General features: G+C 49.6%; 6 protein-coding genes across 6 annotated transcripts; 3 read left to right on the top strand and 3 right to left on the bottom strand.

Annotated features, from left to right (window-relative positions):
- Positions 1-854: 854 nt before the first annotated feature.
- Positions 855-1,079, bottom strand: N7489_006925 (uncharacterized protein; the record flags this gene model as incomplete). The annotated part of the gene is made up of 1 exon (XM_056712675.1): positions 855-1,079. The coding sequence occupies one exon, from the start codon at positions 1,077-1,079 to the stop codon at positions 855-857; it is 225 nt and encodes a 74-aa protein (XP_056566390.1).
- A 20-nt stretch (positions 1,080-1,099) lies between these two features.
- On the bottom strand, positions 1,100-1,561 carry N7489_006926 (uncharacterized protein; the record flags this gene model as incomplete). The annotated part of the gene is made up of 1 exon (XM_056712676.1): positions 1,100-1,561. One exon carries the CDS (start codon positions 1,559-1,561, stop codon positions 1,100-1,102), a length of 462 nt encoding a protein of 153 aa, XP_056566391.1.
- An 88-nt stretch (positions 1,562-1,649) lies between these two features.
- N7489_006927 (uncharacterized protein) lies at positions 1,650-2,658 on the top strand (the record flags this gene model as incomplete). The annotated part of the gene is made up of 4 exons (XM_056712677.1): positions 1,650-1,787; positions 1,843-2,151; positions 2,222-2,237; positions 2,318-2,658. Coding segments are annotated over 4 exons (804 nt in total), but the record flags the coding sequence as incomplete, so codon positions are not given.
- A 1,760-nt stretch (positions 2,659-4,418) lies between these two features.
- On the bottom strand, positions 4,419-4,762 carry N7489_006928 (uncharacterized protein; the record flags this gene model as incomplete). The annotated part of the gene is made up of 2 exons (XM_056712678.1): positions 4,419-4,473; positions 4,497-4,762. The coding sequence occupies 2 exons, from the start codon at positions 4,760-4,762 to the stop codon at positions 4,419-4,421; spliced, it is 321 nt and encodes a 106-aa protein (XP_056566393.1).
- Positions 4,763-8,625: 3,863 nt separating this feature from the next.
- On the top strand, positions 8,626-10,667 carry N7489_006929 (C2H2-type zinc finger protein; the record flags this gene model as incomplete). Its single annotated transcript, XM_056712679.1, has 2 exons — positions 8,626-10,437; positions 10,494-10,667. The coding sequence occupies 2 exons, from the start codon at positions 8,626-8,628 to the stop codon at positions 10,665-10,667; spliced, it is 1,986 nt and encodes a 661-aa protein (XP_056566394.1).
- Positions 10,668-12,089: 1,422 nt separating this feature from the next.
- Positions 12,090-12,707, top strand: N7489_006930 (uncharacterized protein; the record flags this gene model as incomplete). Its single annotated transcript, XM_056712680.1, has 3 exons — positions 12,090-12,201; positions 12,281-12,381; positions 12,495-12,707. The coding sequence occupies 3 exons, from the start codon at positions 12,090-12,092 to the stop codon at positions 12,705-12,707; spliced, it is 426 nt and encodes a 141-aa protein (XP_056566395.1).
- Positions 12,708-14,004: the final 1,297 nt, after the last annotated feature.

Below are 14,004 nucleotides of genomic sequence, written 5' to 3' on the forward strand. Positions count from 1 at the left end.
TCCCGAATGTGTGCAAGTTGTCGCCTTCCAAATTTTCCCAGGCGTGCATGCTTCCATTCGGATTTCCGTGTTTGCGTGTCTCTATATATATGGATGAATAGCACCATATAGCATGCTGTAATGCGTATGGCGTCCCTGATTTGCGGTTGCTGCGCCAAATCCAGCAGGGAAATCGGTGAATACTCGTCCCAGACCAGGACGTTTCCTGGTGCTCCTCGGTGTGATCCAATATATATATATATATTCTTCTAGGATCCGCTGGTCGTACTCCAAAGTGAAAGTCCGCCGAGGAATTATATATAGTAAGAACCGGAGAATGGAGAGGTTTGAGAAGAAGCAACCTTGGAAGTATTTAATGTTCCACGTTGCCCCCTTACCGCTTTTGGAGCTTGTCCTTCTGTTGCACAGTTGCCTCTTTTTGTCACTCTCCTCAAGCATGTGGCCTGCAAGATGCAGAAGACACAACTCAACTGTACAAAGCCCAAAGTGAGGACATCAACCCGAGAACTGAATTTCCCAGATTAACTTGACGATTTTCCTGAGCTCCTGCAGGTCTGAGGAAAAAAAGGTGGAAGGGAATGAGGAGTGGGCCACCGATCACTGTGACTTTGTCACCTCCACTGCTTTCTGGGTTGGCATCTTGGATCTGTCTGTTGTAACATGGGTGCCTTCTGTAGTGACACGCAGCCTGAGATGCGGTGTCCTAGTGTACTGCTGCGCTGCCTGGGTCCACTCGTTTTCGGAAATGAGTCCTGGACTGGCAGAAACGGGAGGCCGAAGGCCCATAGGATAACAGTATCACTCATAGGCCATTGTGTAGGTTTAATGTCCCCAGCAGAGTCGAAATCCGCCGGCTATCGAGATCCGCGCTGGCGACCTGGAATGGCGGCCGATAACACGAGAACAACTAAGGCGTCGGAAAGGCGGACGTCGGAGGGTGGCATGACGAATTTTCCACTCTCGTCATAGACGATCTTGTCATGATAGGGCAGGTCACCGTTGTCTCGCTGCTCTGGTCGTGCAAGCATCCATTGAGCCAGTCGATTCATACCGTCTAAGTGCGAGGCGTATTTGTCCATCATGCCTGGAGGACAAAGACCTATCCGCACGGCAGGACGCCAATGATCTCGACGGTTTGGACATATTCGATTTCTGCCTTGGCACTATGGTACTGCCATCTTCGGATGGTAATCCTAGGCTGCCGTCGGTCTGCCCTTGTGGCTAGTACGACCTTCGCGAGACCGATCTGGTCGAGCCACCGGCCAGCATCTCGAAGCGACTTGGCGTGCGTCTTCCAGTTGGTGGTCTTCTTGGGCCCCACGCCGCATCTGGTTCCATGGAGCCGTTGGCCACCGGAAACGTGGTGATGCGGAAGGAGAAAACGCAACTCGCGGAATGCCGTACGCCCAGCAATAACTGACTTGCCGCCGAAATAGAGCCACACAAACCATGCATGTATCTCAGGTTTGATGGCCATATAGCCCGTGTAGACAAAACATGAGGCAATAGTCAGACCGGAGACTTTGTTGCGGCGTATTGAGTCTGTCGCGGCGTACCACATTTTGAGTGAAGACCGCGCGCCAAACGGCGGCTCGGAGTTTAGTTGGTACATTGGAAGGAATTTTCCTCCAAGGGATTCGCACGGATAGTCCTCCGGCCCTGTAGTGTTGCCGATTCTCATCTCGTCGACCACGAAGAAAGTACGGGATATCCTGGCGGCGATTTTTACCGCAATCTCGTGTGAAGTGATTGCGTCAGCTCTGTGTGTGACGAAGCGCGAGGGAGTAGTAGTATCCAGCCTTTGCTATTTTTCCCTTCTCTTCACGAACTTTGATGGTGAAGGGCGCCGCCGCCAACCTCATCCGCGTCGAAATGTGGAATCGGCACAACAACGTTCAGAAGCTGCCGTTTTGGGGCACTTCGTATGGCGACAGCAGTGAATCGGTGGTCTCCGCGATGTCGGATTCATTTGGCTGGCGAGCCCTCAGGCACGGCACAGCGAGCTTTTACAGCTCACCGCAATACAGGGGCACCGAATGCCAAAAGGCGCAAACACTCCAAGCAGTAAATGCAGCTGAGACTCCACTCTGTAAACCGTCCCCCGGACCTAGAGTAGCAAGACCTGTCTGGTTCACGTCGCCTTTCGTCATAGTACGTACTCGCAATGACAGGGATTGTTTTGAGGCAATTCAGATGCTGAATTCCAGACCCGGACCCCTAGGCCGAAGGACCGCTCAGTCTGTCTCTATGCTGTCAAACTAAAGGGAACCCTGTGGAAATGGCTTTCCTCGGTTTAGCGCCATATTGATCGACTTAGACTCCGGACACTTCACCCCAGTCGTGGAACCAGATCACAGGAGTCCCATCATCATCGATTCTCATTTCACAAAGTTCATCGACTTCATCGACAACTCAGCGGGCCACTCTGGCCACCATGGGCACAATGCCTATCGCTCCCAGGACATTTCGAACTTCGAACAGTACTGGCAGACATATGGAATTGTCACTTGCGAATTCCAGCTCGAGTTGGTACTCAAACAACGCAGTTTCAAATCATCGTGTTCGAAAATGCATTTGGATGTCAGCGGGCTTTCTGAAATCCACGAATGGCTCTCAAACCAGATCATGAGTGTTGAGGCCAACACAGCCCCAGCTTAAGGGACATAGAGAGCGCTGTCTGAGTATCAAAATGTCGTTCTCCGACTCATCTGTCCTCAACCCGGAATACGCCAATTCATTTGCAGTTGGGTCAGTCAGATAAGTCGGAATGGAATCGGAGAACGACATTTTGTCGTAATACGGCAAGTTGACGTGCTTGGACTTTGCACTCAGAGTTCATTGAGCCCGTTTTCTCATGATCTCAGCATGCTCTAGATTGTATGAAATTTCCTCTTCAAGATCGCAGAAGCCGTGACAATGTTTTGAAGGGCGAGTTGACCACGCGACGATCTCCTCACTGGGTATAGCAAAACAACCGAGCACCCTCGCCCCTTCCAAAGCAGCGGAGGAAGCAGATCTACAAGTTGGACGAAAGTTCGCCTGCTCCAATCGAAAGGTCAACCCTTGAAGCAGATACTGGTCAGAAAACGTGCGGCCACGAGAGCTGCATCAACTCTGCGTGGGAGGGCTCCAGATTCTGCCATAAACCCTTTCTGACCTAGACGCCAGATCTCCTTGGTTTCAGGTCGATATTCCATTGGAAGTCAGGATACTAGCCTTGCCGTCGGATTCCATCATCATCATCATCATCATCATCATCATCATCATCATCATCATCATGGTGAACTGGCCTTTGCGCGGGGCGCCACTACTAAGAAACCGCTTTCTCGATAATGGCCAGAATCATCAGAATAATAGAATCCAATGGCAAGGACAATATCTCAGCTTCCGATATGGTGAACATCGATCTGAAAACCAAGGAGGTCTAGCGTCTACTTAAGAAAGTGTTTATGGCAGAATTTTGAGCCGTCACACACAGAGCTGATGCAGTCCTCATAGCCGCAGGTTTTCTGATCAGGGTCTGCTTTAAGAGTCAACCTTCGATGAGAAGAAAGAAGAGACGAGACTTTCGTATGGCTTGTAGATCTTCTACCTCTTTTCTGTTGTTTTCAAGGTTAAGTGAGGGCATTGTAGATTCGGATTGGAAGCACTTCCCAGCTTTCGGAGGTCCATCCGTTCCTTGAGTAGCAGAATAGATAAGCCCAGCAACGAGCCTCCATGCAACAATCCAAGACGTAGGAAGCAGTCCGTCTTGGGAGTCGCAAGTCACAGATTCGAGTGACATAGATCACCTGGCGGTTTCGATGGTTGATCCAAATCATGCAAGACAATGCATTCGACGCGGTAATCTGTAGAAGTATACGTCAGAAAGGTCCTCCAAAGCGAGGCCCATGAAACTTACTCTGGTTGTGGTCATGACATTCAAGAATCCACCTTGTCGTGCTTCATCGAAGACTCACCACCTGGGCAGAAACAGTCTTATTCAGATCAAAGTTGTAGCCAAACATCGTATGGCCCGTGGACGAATATTCTTGCCATAACTCTGTCGGCAGCTGGGATGAACAACGAGAGAACGACTGATACCACGGACTCACGGGTCAAAGGTGGTGTACGTGATACCAGTGGGCGTTGCCTGAGGAGTCGCCTTACTGTCGTTGGTCATGATGAGGAAGGTCGTCGATAAATGACATGGTGATGATGATCATTGTTGATAAGCATAGCAGATCAATATCAAGCTGCCGGACTCGGCGAAAAGCGACTTCTTATTCCGGTTTTCATGGTGGCTCAAAATTTGTCAGATGCCTGGACAGAAGAGCATGAAGAGAAGAAACGGAGTACGAGACAAGAGGAGGCAAGGAACCAGTGTGGCTCATGGTTGAGGTAGCTAAGATAGAAGAATCCATCGTAGCTGTTGTTGCCTACGAACGGTATGTCTGGTAGGGCTTGAAGGTTAAAATGACTGCAATCTTCTGACTGCAAAGGAAGACACAACTCACTGTTCATGTGTCTGTCCGCTTGGGTCCTGGCTCGATAGCTGGGTAGCTGTGACAGAGCTGCTAGAGGAATTCAAGTCTGGGTGCAAAACATTCGACTTTTGATTCGACCCTGGCTTCGGGATATTGGCTTTCGTATTGATACTTGCCTTGCAAATTTCATAGATAAGGTATTCAGCACAGTAGTTGCTCACTGCCTCAGAGGGGTGTTTTGGTTCCCAGGGGCACATGACGTGACAACCTGTGGGGAAGGAGGGGAATGAAGACATGGGGTGTGGTGAGAGAAGGATAGGAAGGGGGAGGAGGATGGGGAGAGGGAATAGAGAGGTCGGGAAAGAGGAAAGAGGAAGAAAGTGAGTTGGAGCTGAAAAGCAGAAGAGCGGAAGAGAAGAAGGCAGGAGCTCCCCTGTCACTTTATACACACCTGGGCATGGATATGCTTATTTGAGCCTGGGATTGAATGTGGACTAATCTGTCTCGGAAAATGAACTAATAGACTCTCCTACTCTATGCAAACTAAGAGTCAACATCATAATCACCTCTGTTTTTCACCGACTAGAATTGCTACAAACGGAATCTACGATCATTCCCACAAACGAGACATTCTAAACATTTGGTCTGCTATTCACACTGAGCGTCCTTATGTACTCAACCTGGAATAATTCCAGCTACTTCATAACTATAACGATCCTTACCTATCCTCCCAGCTGTTAAAGTCTACCACTACTCTAAATATCTGAACCTTGTTGTACCATGGGCGACAGACCCTTGGAAGTAACAAACACCCAGCACCCAGACACGCAAGTTCCAGGTACCAGCAACCAGCCGCGCCCAAAGCCAAGGTGCGGACTAGCGTACCTGACTAGCGACAAAGAAACCGGTAGGTACCCTGGGACAATCAACTTAACACCAGGTTATCGGGACCCAATCCGTCAGCTCGCACAGAGTCTAAAACGAAAACCTCCGAACATCGGAAAATAATCCTTATACATAAATGCATATCTATACACATTGGGATGTGCCGTAGATAAGCGGATAGATCGGGTAGATCTACATCTGCAAGTACGTTGTACAAGTACCTGAACGCGGTGGATGTTCCAGGGGAGTCAGATGACTCTCACAAGGTGCACCACAGTGGTGGGGATCTCTAGGCAGTTCTGAAAGTGGTTGGGAGTTGGCGTGCACACTGCATGTTGACTCAATTCCAGGATGCAGAGGGGAACAGATGCATGTCAGTTGCTGAGGGGGGTTGGGGGCCCAATTAGATTGGGGGAATGGCATCGGTATGGATACAGAGATTGTGCGCTTTGTCCATTTCGTCCAGTCTTGAATTCACATGTGAATTTGGACTCTCAGCCTCCTGTTAGTACTTGTTGTATGTACAAAGTGTGTGGTATGGGTTGGGTTGATGTCTATGGCCCATAGGGCTTATTGATACTTCCGATGATGTGTACATACTATCTATCTCACTCCGGGGTAGATACTACCATATAATATAACCAAACAGAAATCTATTAATATATGTTGTAATATTATTTTAAAATTCATATTGGTATTATAAGGCGGCTCCTACGTGGCCCAGGTACGCACGACACATAATCAGGTACAATTTACATGGATGGACCTGGTATGAGATGCAGAGTGTGGCCTATGATTGGACTGGTAAATGGTCAATGACCAGTCAGATAAGCAGACCGCTAGAAAGGCAAATGGATCGCCTCTCCAGGGGGTGAGAAAAAATGGGAGGCGGAGTATTACCACACAAAGAGAAATATATCACTGATGGAAGGCTTGGAAGGTGGAAGTTTTAGCCGCCCTGGAGATGGCCCGAGTCAAAGACGTCATATCCACCGATCCTTCCACGGATCCTTCCACCTGGGCAGGGCTACAATTCAGGTTTATCGATAAGCCCTGCGCTTTGGTACCTGGCTATACTTGGCCGCGCACCTTTTTGTCAGCCCTGCAGATGTACCTACAGGTACCGGTCTTGGTTTTTCCCCTCTTCTAGTTGTAGGGTATTTGTAGCGACGATCTATCTATGCCTTTTCTTCGGCCCCAAGGTGTAAATGGATATGCATGAGTTACATATTGTATTTCTCCGTACTGGGACTTCTCCCGTGGGCGACGTCAACTTAACTGTCGATCATCTTGACTAGCGGCAGGAGCCCCATCTTCACCAATTTCAGCTATAGCACCTGTTCACATCCCCGAATCATATCTCGCAAACTATTTATACGTAATGTAGATTAATATGCCGCACTTTCGCGAGCAGGGGAACCATGTCTCCCAAGGTAGAATAGTGAATATCGCCTCCTTTCTCCCCGCCAATCGTGTTCGCTGGATCATAACCGAACTCCCATGGGGCCGATCTGGGGCCAATGCGGTACTCCGTACATCTGAAATTTTCGATTCCAATATAGGTCAAACCGGTTAAGCCCAAGGGGATAAGCACATCATCCACATCGGCCGTGGCGTCACATCTCAGTTTCGGATGAGGTATTCGACCCCAAGGCCCAAGTGAAGTGAATAGAGTACATTAGAGTATATGGGAACCAGGGATCTGGGGATGTTGTACAGCAATGGATTCCATGGGAATTGCCGTTTGCAGTTCTCGAGGTAAGTGGGGGGAAAGTTTAGCAGCGACGCAGGCACGATGGGCCAACGGGCTTAGTCCCAGGGGGTGAAAGTTTCAGATGAGGAGTTGCCTGAATGCGGTTTCGACGGAGCCACCGGATCTTCCAAGGTTATAAGTGACGAGTTCTTTTATATCATTTTCTTCCTTTAGTAAGTTATATATATACCTAAGTATATATTAAAAGAGGTATGTTCTAGAATGCATAGAATGTTATATTGTAGGATGTACTCTGTAGGGGAATGAGATCTCTTATCATCCCCCGCAGTCTATCTAAAATTATCATGGGCTCGGACCAATTGTGAGATCAGAGGGCTCGAGCAAAGGAGAATTCTCTATTGAAGACTTCGTATCGGGGCGGACCATTCGGAACTCTTTCCCCTACCGCGTAACCAACGAGTATGACGAGGTGCGATACATCGCAATGCAAGGGGATTGTCCAGGTGAGTATATCGTTAACCCTAAGGATCCCCACCATAAGAGTCTCCAAAGAGTCTCGACCTTTTTTCTCTCTCCCCAAGAACCAAACTTATCGAGGCTTGGCAGTGCCTATTTCCAGGGTCTGAGATGTGTTAACGTCAACCAGTTTCGAGGGTCTAACCTACGGTTTTTTCTTCATATACAATTGCTACATTACATCTATCTCTACATCTGTATATAGAGGAGAGAGGTCTAGACTTCAAGTCACTCAAGTCCAAGTCTAAGTTCATGACAAGTCACTAATGAATCATGGAGGTGCCTGGTGCCTTTTGAATAAAATGGAGACACGCGGATATCTGGTGAAACACTTAATGATTCGCATCGGTAGCCCCGGAAAGGCCTTTGAGTTCCTGTTGAGTTCCTGTTCTTCTTTTACTCGCCTTTTTTTTTTCGCCCCTCGCTTCCCGAGCCTCTTCTCCTTCTCTCATCGTCACCATTCTCTGTTCTTTTATAACTATAGTATATACTTGCATATATACTCCTTTTTTTTGACTTGTTTTCTTTCGGCTGATCGAATCTTACTCTCCTCTCTGGAAATACTTCAGAGATGATCGCGATCAGCTAACGACCTTCCCTTTTCTCTTATTTTCTTACATTCTTGACCTCCCCCCCGCCCTTGCGTTTGGGATCCTAGTTAACATTCTATTTTCGCCCCTCTTTCTCTTTCCAAAGCGCACTTTCAAATCGTACGTGTTGAAACTTCTAATCTCTCTTGGTCTTCTTTTCCCCTATTATTATTATTATTGTGTTTTTTTTTCCTGCCTCGAGTAGTGTTCAGGTTACTGAGTTTGCGCAAATGTTCACAGTCAATCCGGCCAGACCCCGAGTCTTGATCCCGTCCGACTTACGCGTAGCGCTGCGGTTTTTTACGACTCGACATAGAGACATATAGAGCCCCAACTGGTTCTGGGGTGATTATTCCGATCGGATTGTCGGCTTCGCGACTGCTGGTCAGGAACATTCGCATTTGGCTCTCCGAAAACCTGACATCACTCCCGCCTCCCACCCTCTTACGTCGACATGGCTTCCTTTCTCCCTGTCAACAACTCGGCCCCTGAAGACCACGCGATGGATGGAGCAGCTACACCCCGTGCGATCCCAAATGGTGCGCCGGCCACACCGGACGTTTCGTCGACGGAGAAGTTTCCGGACGGTGTTTCACACCAAAGCCGCGGTAGCGACGCTTCATCCCGCACAACCTTGACCCACGCTCGAACCCCCTCAACATCTGACGAACCGATGCACGGTTCCGAGGGAGAACAAGACGATTCCGATCATGATCAAAACGTAGGGAGCAACGCACCCCCCTCGAAAAAGAAGAAAGGCCAACGGTTCTTCTGCACATCTTTCCCTCCATGCAATCTGAGCTTCACGCGGAGTGAACATCTAGCTCGCCATATTCGAAAACACACCGGTGAACGTCCCTTCCAGTGCCACTGCTCTCGGCGGTTTTCCCGACTCGACAACCTCCGCCAGCATGCTCAAACGGTCCATGTCAATGAGGAAATCCCCGGGGATTCGCTAGCGGCCACTGGCACACGGTTCCAGCGTCAGGTCCGTACAGATCGAGTGCGGCCACCAGGCCGGGCGCGGGCAGGCACCGGAGGCAGTGTTGGCGGTCATACCCGAGGTCATAGCCGGAACTTATCAACTTCGAGTATTGCGTCCACCACTTCGACATACAGCCAACCTCCAGAACTTCGACGACGCCCCCCGCCATTGATCATGGCCAACGACCCCGCAGCTCGATCCCGACTGGCAATGGATTCCATGGGAGAACCTCCGAGCACACCCCCAGGCCAAGTCCGTGGCGTTCCTGGTCCCTCGACAGCTGGATCACCATACACCCCCTCCAATATGTTTGCTGCTGGTGGAAGCCCTCAATTTGCTTCGCCCATGTCTGGTACAACACATGGGTTCTGGGAAGGAAAGACGGCCGCCCGTCGTCTTTCTGTGCCAACGAGTAGCAACCCTTTCCTCGCACAGCATGGCAACGCATATCCTCCAGGATATCACAACCCCGTCGGTGCACCTTATCAAAATGCTGCTGGGGTATTCGCAAGCCCCACTAGCACACACTACTCTGTATCTCGTGATGAGGGTACCTTAAGCGCGGCCGAGGCGGAGATGCGGAGGAGAACGTGGCACCCTTCGTCATACACAGGGTTTCCACGCCCTGGAACTAGTGGCCTGAACCAATATCATACACCCGACAATGTCCCAGCCTCATTCGGTGCGAACGGGTCGACCGAGCATCCGCCCCGGCTTCCCGGCATTGAGAGTTTTGACAAGGTTGTCCAACGGCCGATGACCCCGCCCACCAGGAAAACCAGCCCAATGCAGCTTGATGGCCAGCATCGTCCACCCCCCAACCCAGGCTTTGGATCAGGGTTCAATTACACACAGCCAGCCCACCGCCCACCACCTCCCATCTCCGGCCCTGGTCACCGACGAGGCCATGTATCCTGGGATATGTCTTTGCATCATAACCTGACCGGCCTCGATATCCGAGACCGACGTCCTTCTACCGCATCTGCTTCTCAATGGAGCCAACAAACCCTCGCAGAACTCCAGAATGTCTCTTCCCGCCCGTCATCATCTTACCAGCCTGCATTCGGCCCAACGGCCGAGAGAAGCCCTGAAGAGTATCGGGGACATCGCCCAAGCCTCTCAACGGGAAGCCGCACGCGAACTTCCCCCGAAGATTCGAGTAGCAGCGAGGGTGTCCATACCCCATCCACCGCATCGCTTGAGTATCATCCCGCGATTGTGCACAGCAGCGGATATATCGAATCTGATGATTCCTCCTTGCCTTCCGATCACCCTCAACCGGTAGGAACTCCTGTTCGAATGGGCGGCTATCGCGCTGGTTACTAACGCCGTGATAGATCTGTGGCCGTCAGTCCTCCCACGCGGATGGCTATGAACCCCACAATGACCGGGAGCCCAGGCCCGACGTCTTCCCAGACTCTCCTGCCCGAAATTCGGGCATGGGTCGCCTGGAGGCTCTTGTCGCCGTCGCCACAAGCGAGAACAAAGGAGCCGCCAAGCTATTTCTGTAAATTGTCTGGACAAAGCTCACCCATTCTACACCATTCTACATATTGAAAAGTCATCTTCGCTCCCTGCAGTTAGCTGGAGAGCGATCATCATTATGTATACTTGGCATTCCATCTCTCGTCTATTCGGACTCCCATATTAACCACTCTTTCCGCCCATTCTACTTCCAATTTTGGATCATTCAGCCCATTGGACTTTCTCGGCTTTCCAATTCTTTTTCTTTCTCTCTATATATTTTGGGGATTCTTACACTTGTCATCATACGAGAGCGAACCCCTTGATGAACTGACGACTTTGATGACGACTGATACATGACCGGGAAATATAGCCCATCTTTCTTTTACTTGTGTTCGGGAGTCTTATGTTTGTGTTTATGATCTTTTTTTTCGGATGGTTCTGGATGGCAATCTTTTTCGGATGAGTTCTTAGTCCTGAGCCGCATATCCTGGCGTTCGCATGGGAAGTTTTGTATGGATGGAATCATGCATGACGATACCATTTGGTTCTTTCATTTTTGGTGGTCTGCGCTGTGACTGATTGTTGCATTTCACTCTCTTTCTCGGCAGCCTCTTCCTCTCTCCCATCTTGATCTCGAGTCCCCTCTCTCTACCTCCTTTCCTCGCCTTCTCGTTTCGTTTCGTGTCTTACTATATTTTTTTTTGGGATGGATCGTGCCTGATGCTTTAACGGACTACAACTATGAGGACTTTTGATGTCTGTTATGATCTGAATATGACTGGAATGCACTGATGCTGCCTTTCTCCTTACAGGTTTACATGTAGAAACCCATACTTGAAAGACGTAAATGATCCCACATAGACCTTTGAGAATAGAGGGGGCGGTGAGCCCGTAAAATGCGGAGTACAAGATCGGAACAACCTGTTACCATAGCTTAGCATACATACGTATGTACATACATATGTAGATGTAATATATAGTATATTACACCGTATGTATAGTATGTATAGTAGTAAAGGACCCCCAGAACCGGAATGAGGCAGCAATGACTTGCAGGTGACGTCGACGGGAAGTCTAGCTTTCCGGGGCTGGGCCTTCCAAGGTTGAAGTTGTCTCCACTTGTAACCCTACACGTTTCTACGAACGGTGTTGGAAACATCATGGTAGACATTTAAAAGGGATTGACATTGGAATAATTATTGAATGAGATTCAATGGCCAATGGATGGATCGTAGGTAAAACGATGTCCAGGGGAGAAGAAAAGAAAGAAAGAAAAAGAGAAAAATAAAAAGTAGAGGCAAGTTCTAGTACATGCGGACAAGGAGAACAAGACGTCATAGTCGACTCGTTTCCCCGGTCTTGAGAACTACCTATAAAACCAAGGATACCCCGACCTACCAACCTCAGCATTTACTTCAATCACACACTCTACATCTTTCCCTCCCTTCACCTCCCAACTACACATCATGTCGAAGAACCGGGTTCCATTGTATCTGGGTCTCGCTGCGGCGGGCGCAGGCGGTTACTACTTGTACTCTGCCGGCGGCAGTCCTTCAGAAGCAAAGCACCAAATGAGAAGTACGTACCCTGTCTGATAAACTTCCCCAATGCTACGAGCTTCCTCGGAACATAGAGCTGACTCTCCTCCCCACTCCAGTCGACGCTGAAAAGGCACGCGAGAAGCTCCCAGGTACAAACAACGCCGAGAAGTTTGGCACGAATGTCGGCAAGGAAGCTGGTGCCAATGTCGATGATGCTGTAAGTCTATGCCGTCCTTGGCGTCTGTCACTCAAGCATCCGTCCTCAAATATCCACTCCACCGACCACAACTGGAGATAATGTGACATATCATACTAACCGTCCAATTCTAGATCGCCAGAGCTCGCGCTGAAGGCAAGCGCATCCCCGAGTTCGCGAACGAGAGCAAGGAAAAGCTTGATGAGCTCCGCGACGAAGCAAAGACCAAGTTCAATGCCAACCGGGAAAAGATCAACAGCAGTGTTGACCAGATCGATCGCGAGGTCGAGCAGAAAGCTGCTGACGCCAAGGGAGCTGTCTCGGGCTGGTTTGGTGGCAAGAAATAAGCTCTTTTCGCCATTGAGCCTCGATGATTTGATGTTTATTACTTTATTACTTTATTACGGCGCTGGTCGGTTCGAGAATATCACGAAGAATTCCATGTCTATGAAACCTATACGTGTTTCCATGTTTCCTGCGTAATATTGGGACCTGTGGTTTACTACTTCTGATTAGTTTTGTCGCTTATAGCGCCCCAATACACCGTCTTGTCACCTCCTCCTCCATCGCCCGAACATACAAGTCGCGACCTCGCTCTTTCCCCTTCATTTTTCTTTCTTCCCTTCCCTTCAACTCCTCTTTTTGCACCCATCGCCGCCCCCTTTCCTTGTTTTCGCCCCCACCGACCATTGCGTCTAGGCCTTCAGTCCCACGACGCACTGCCCCTTTCATTTTCTCGCTCCTGAAATGGAGCAGTCGCCCAGAAGCAGAACCACCGGTGATCGTCCAGCCGGCGGCTGGCTACATAGTGCGATTTCGTGTCAATGCTTCTACTCCTCCTCCAAGCGAATGACTGCGTATCATACTACGAGCTATCTAGGTGTCCCTCTGTCAGTGTGTCTTGCTCGTCTGATCTCGCCGACCTTCACGTCTTGCAAAGTGCTGGCATACCGTCGTGGCCGTATGTCCCTCTCCGTCCGCCCTATCTGAGGTTCCTGCACGCCCGCGCCGCCACAGAATGGCTCTCGGTTGCCTGACCACGGATACCCTGGCGCCCAGTTGTTGTCACCGTCGGTCTCTATGGCCTATCTAAAACCTAACGACGAGTTTCGCTTCCACACCTCGGTGATAGATGTGGACCAATCGCGAAAACACCGCACGCCAAAGATCCGGCTGGTGCTGTCCCTCTACGTTTGTTCCTTCCCTATCCGAACGCCTATACCGGAGACATATTTTATTTTCGAGACAGGAGGACGACTTGTCGGCGTACGCACAGTGTCTGCACGCAATCAGCGCGTTATAAACACCAATTGCAGAAATGCCTCATTTGTCACCGTCCGTCCGCCTCCGGCGTTTAAGCTCCCCGTTAATGCCACGACAAACGATCACACTTCATATATAAGGGCTTGTGTGATTTTCAACAAGCTTGGTGGTGCCGAGGAGTGTGGAATAGACTAACTTTATTTTAGAATCAAATAACACAGGTTGGTTTTGTACAACGGGATATTTATATGCCAAACAAAGGCTTATTATAAACGGATTTGCGAGATACTCCTTTAAATATAAATAGCTAATGCCTTCTACGTTTTACGCAGAAAATCTGTTTTCAAGCTATAGACGTCAAAATACGCGTAATTCATAGAA

Source organism: Penicillium chrysogenum (assembly GCF_028827035.1).
Source record: "Penicillium chrysogenum strain IBT 35668 chromosome Unknown utg000004l_segment0_segment0, whole genome shotgun sequence".
Classification (NCBI taxonomy): domain Eukaryota; kingdom Fungi; phylum Ascomycota; class Eurotiomycetes; order Eurotiales; family Aspergillaceae; genus Penicillium; species Penicillium chrysogenum.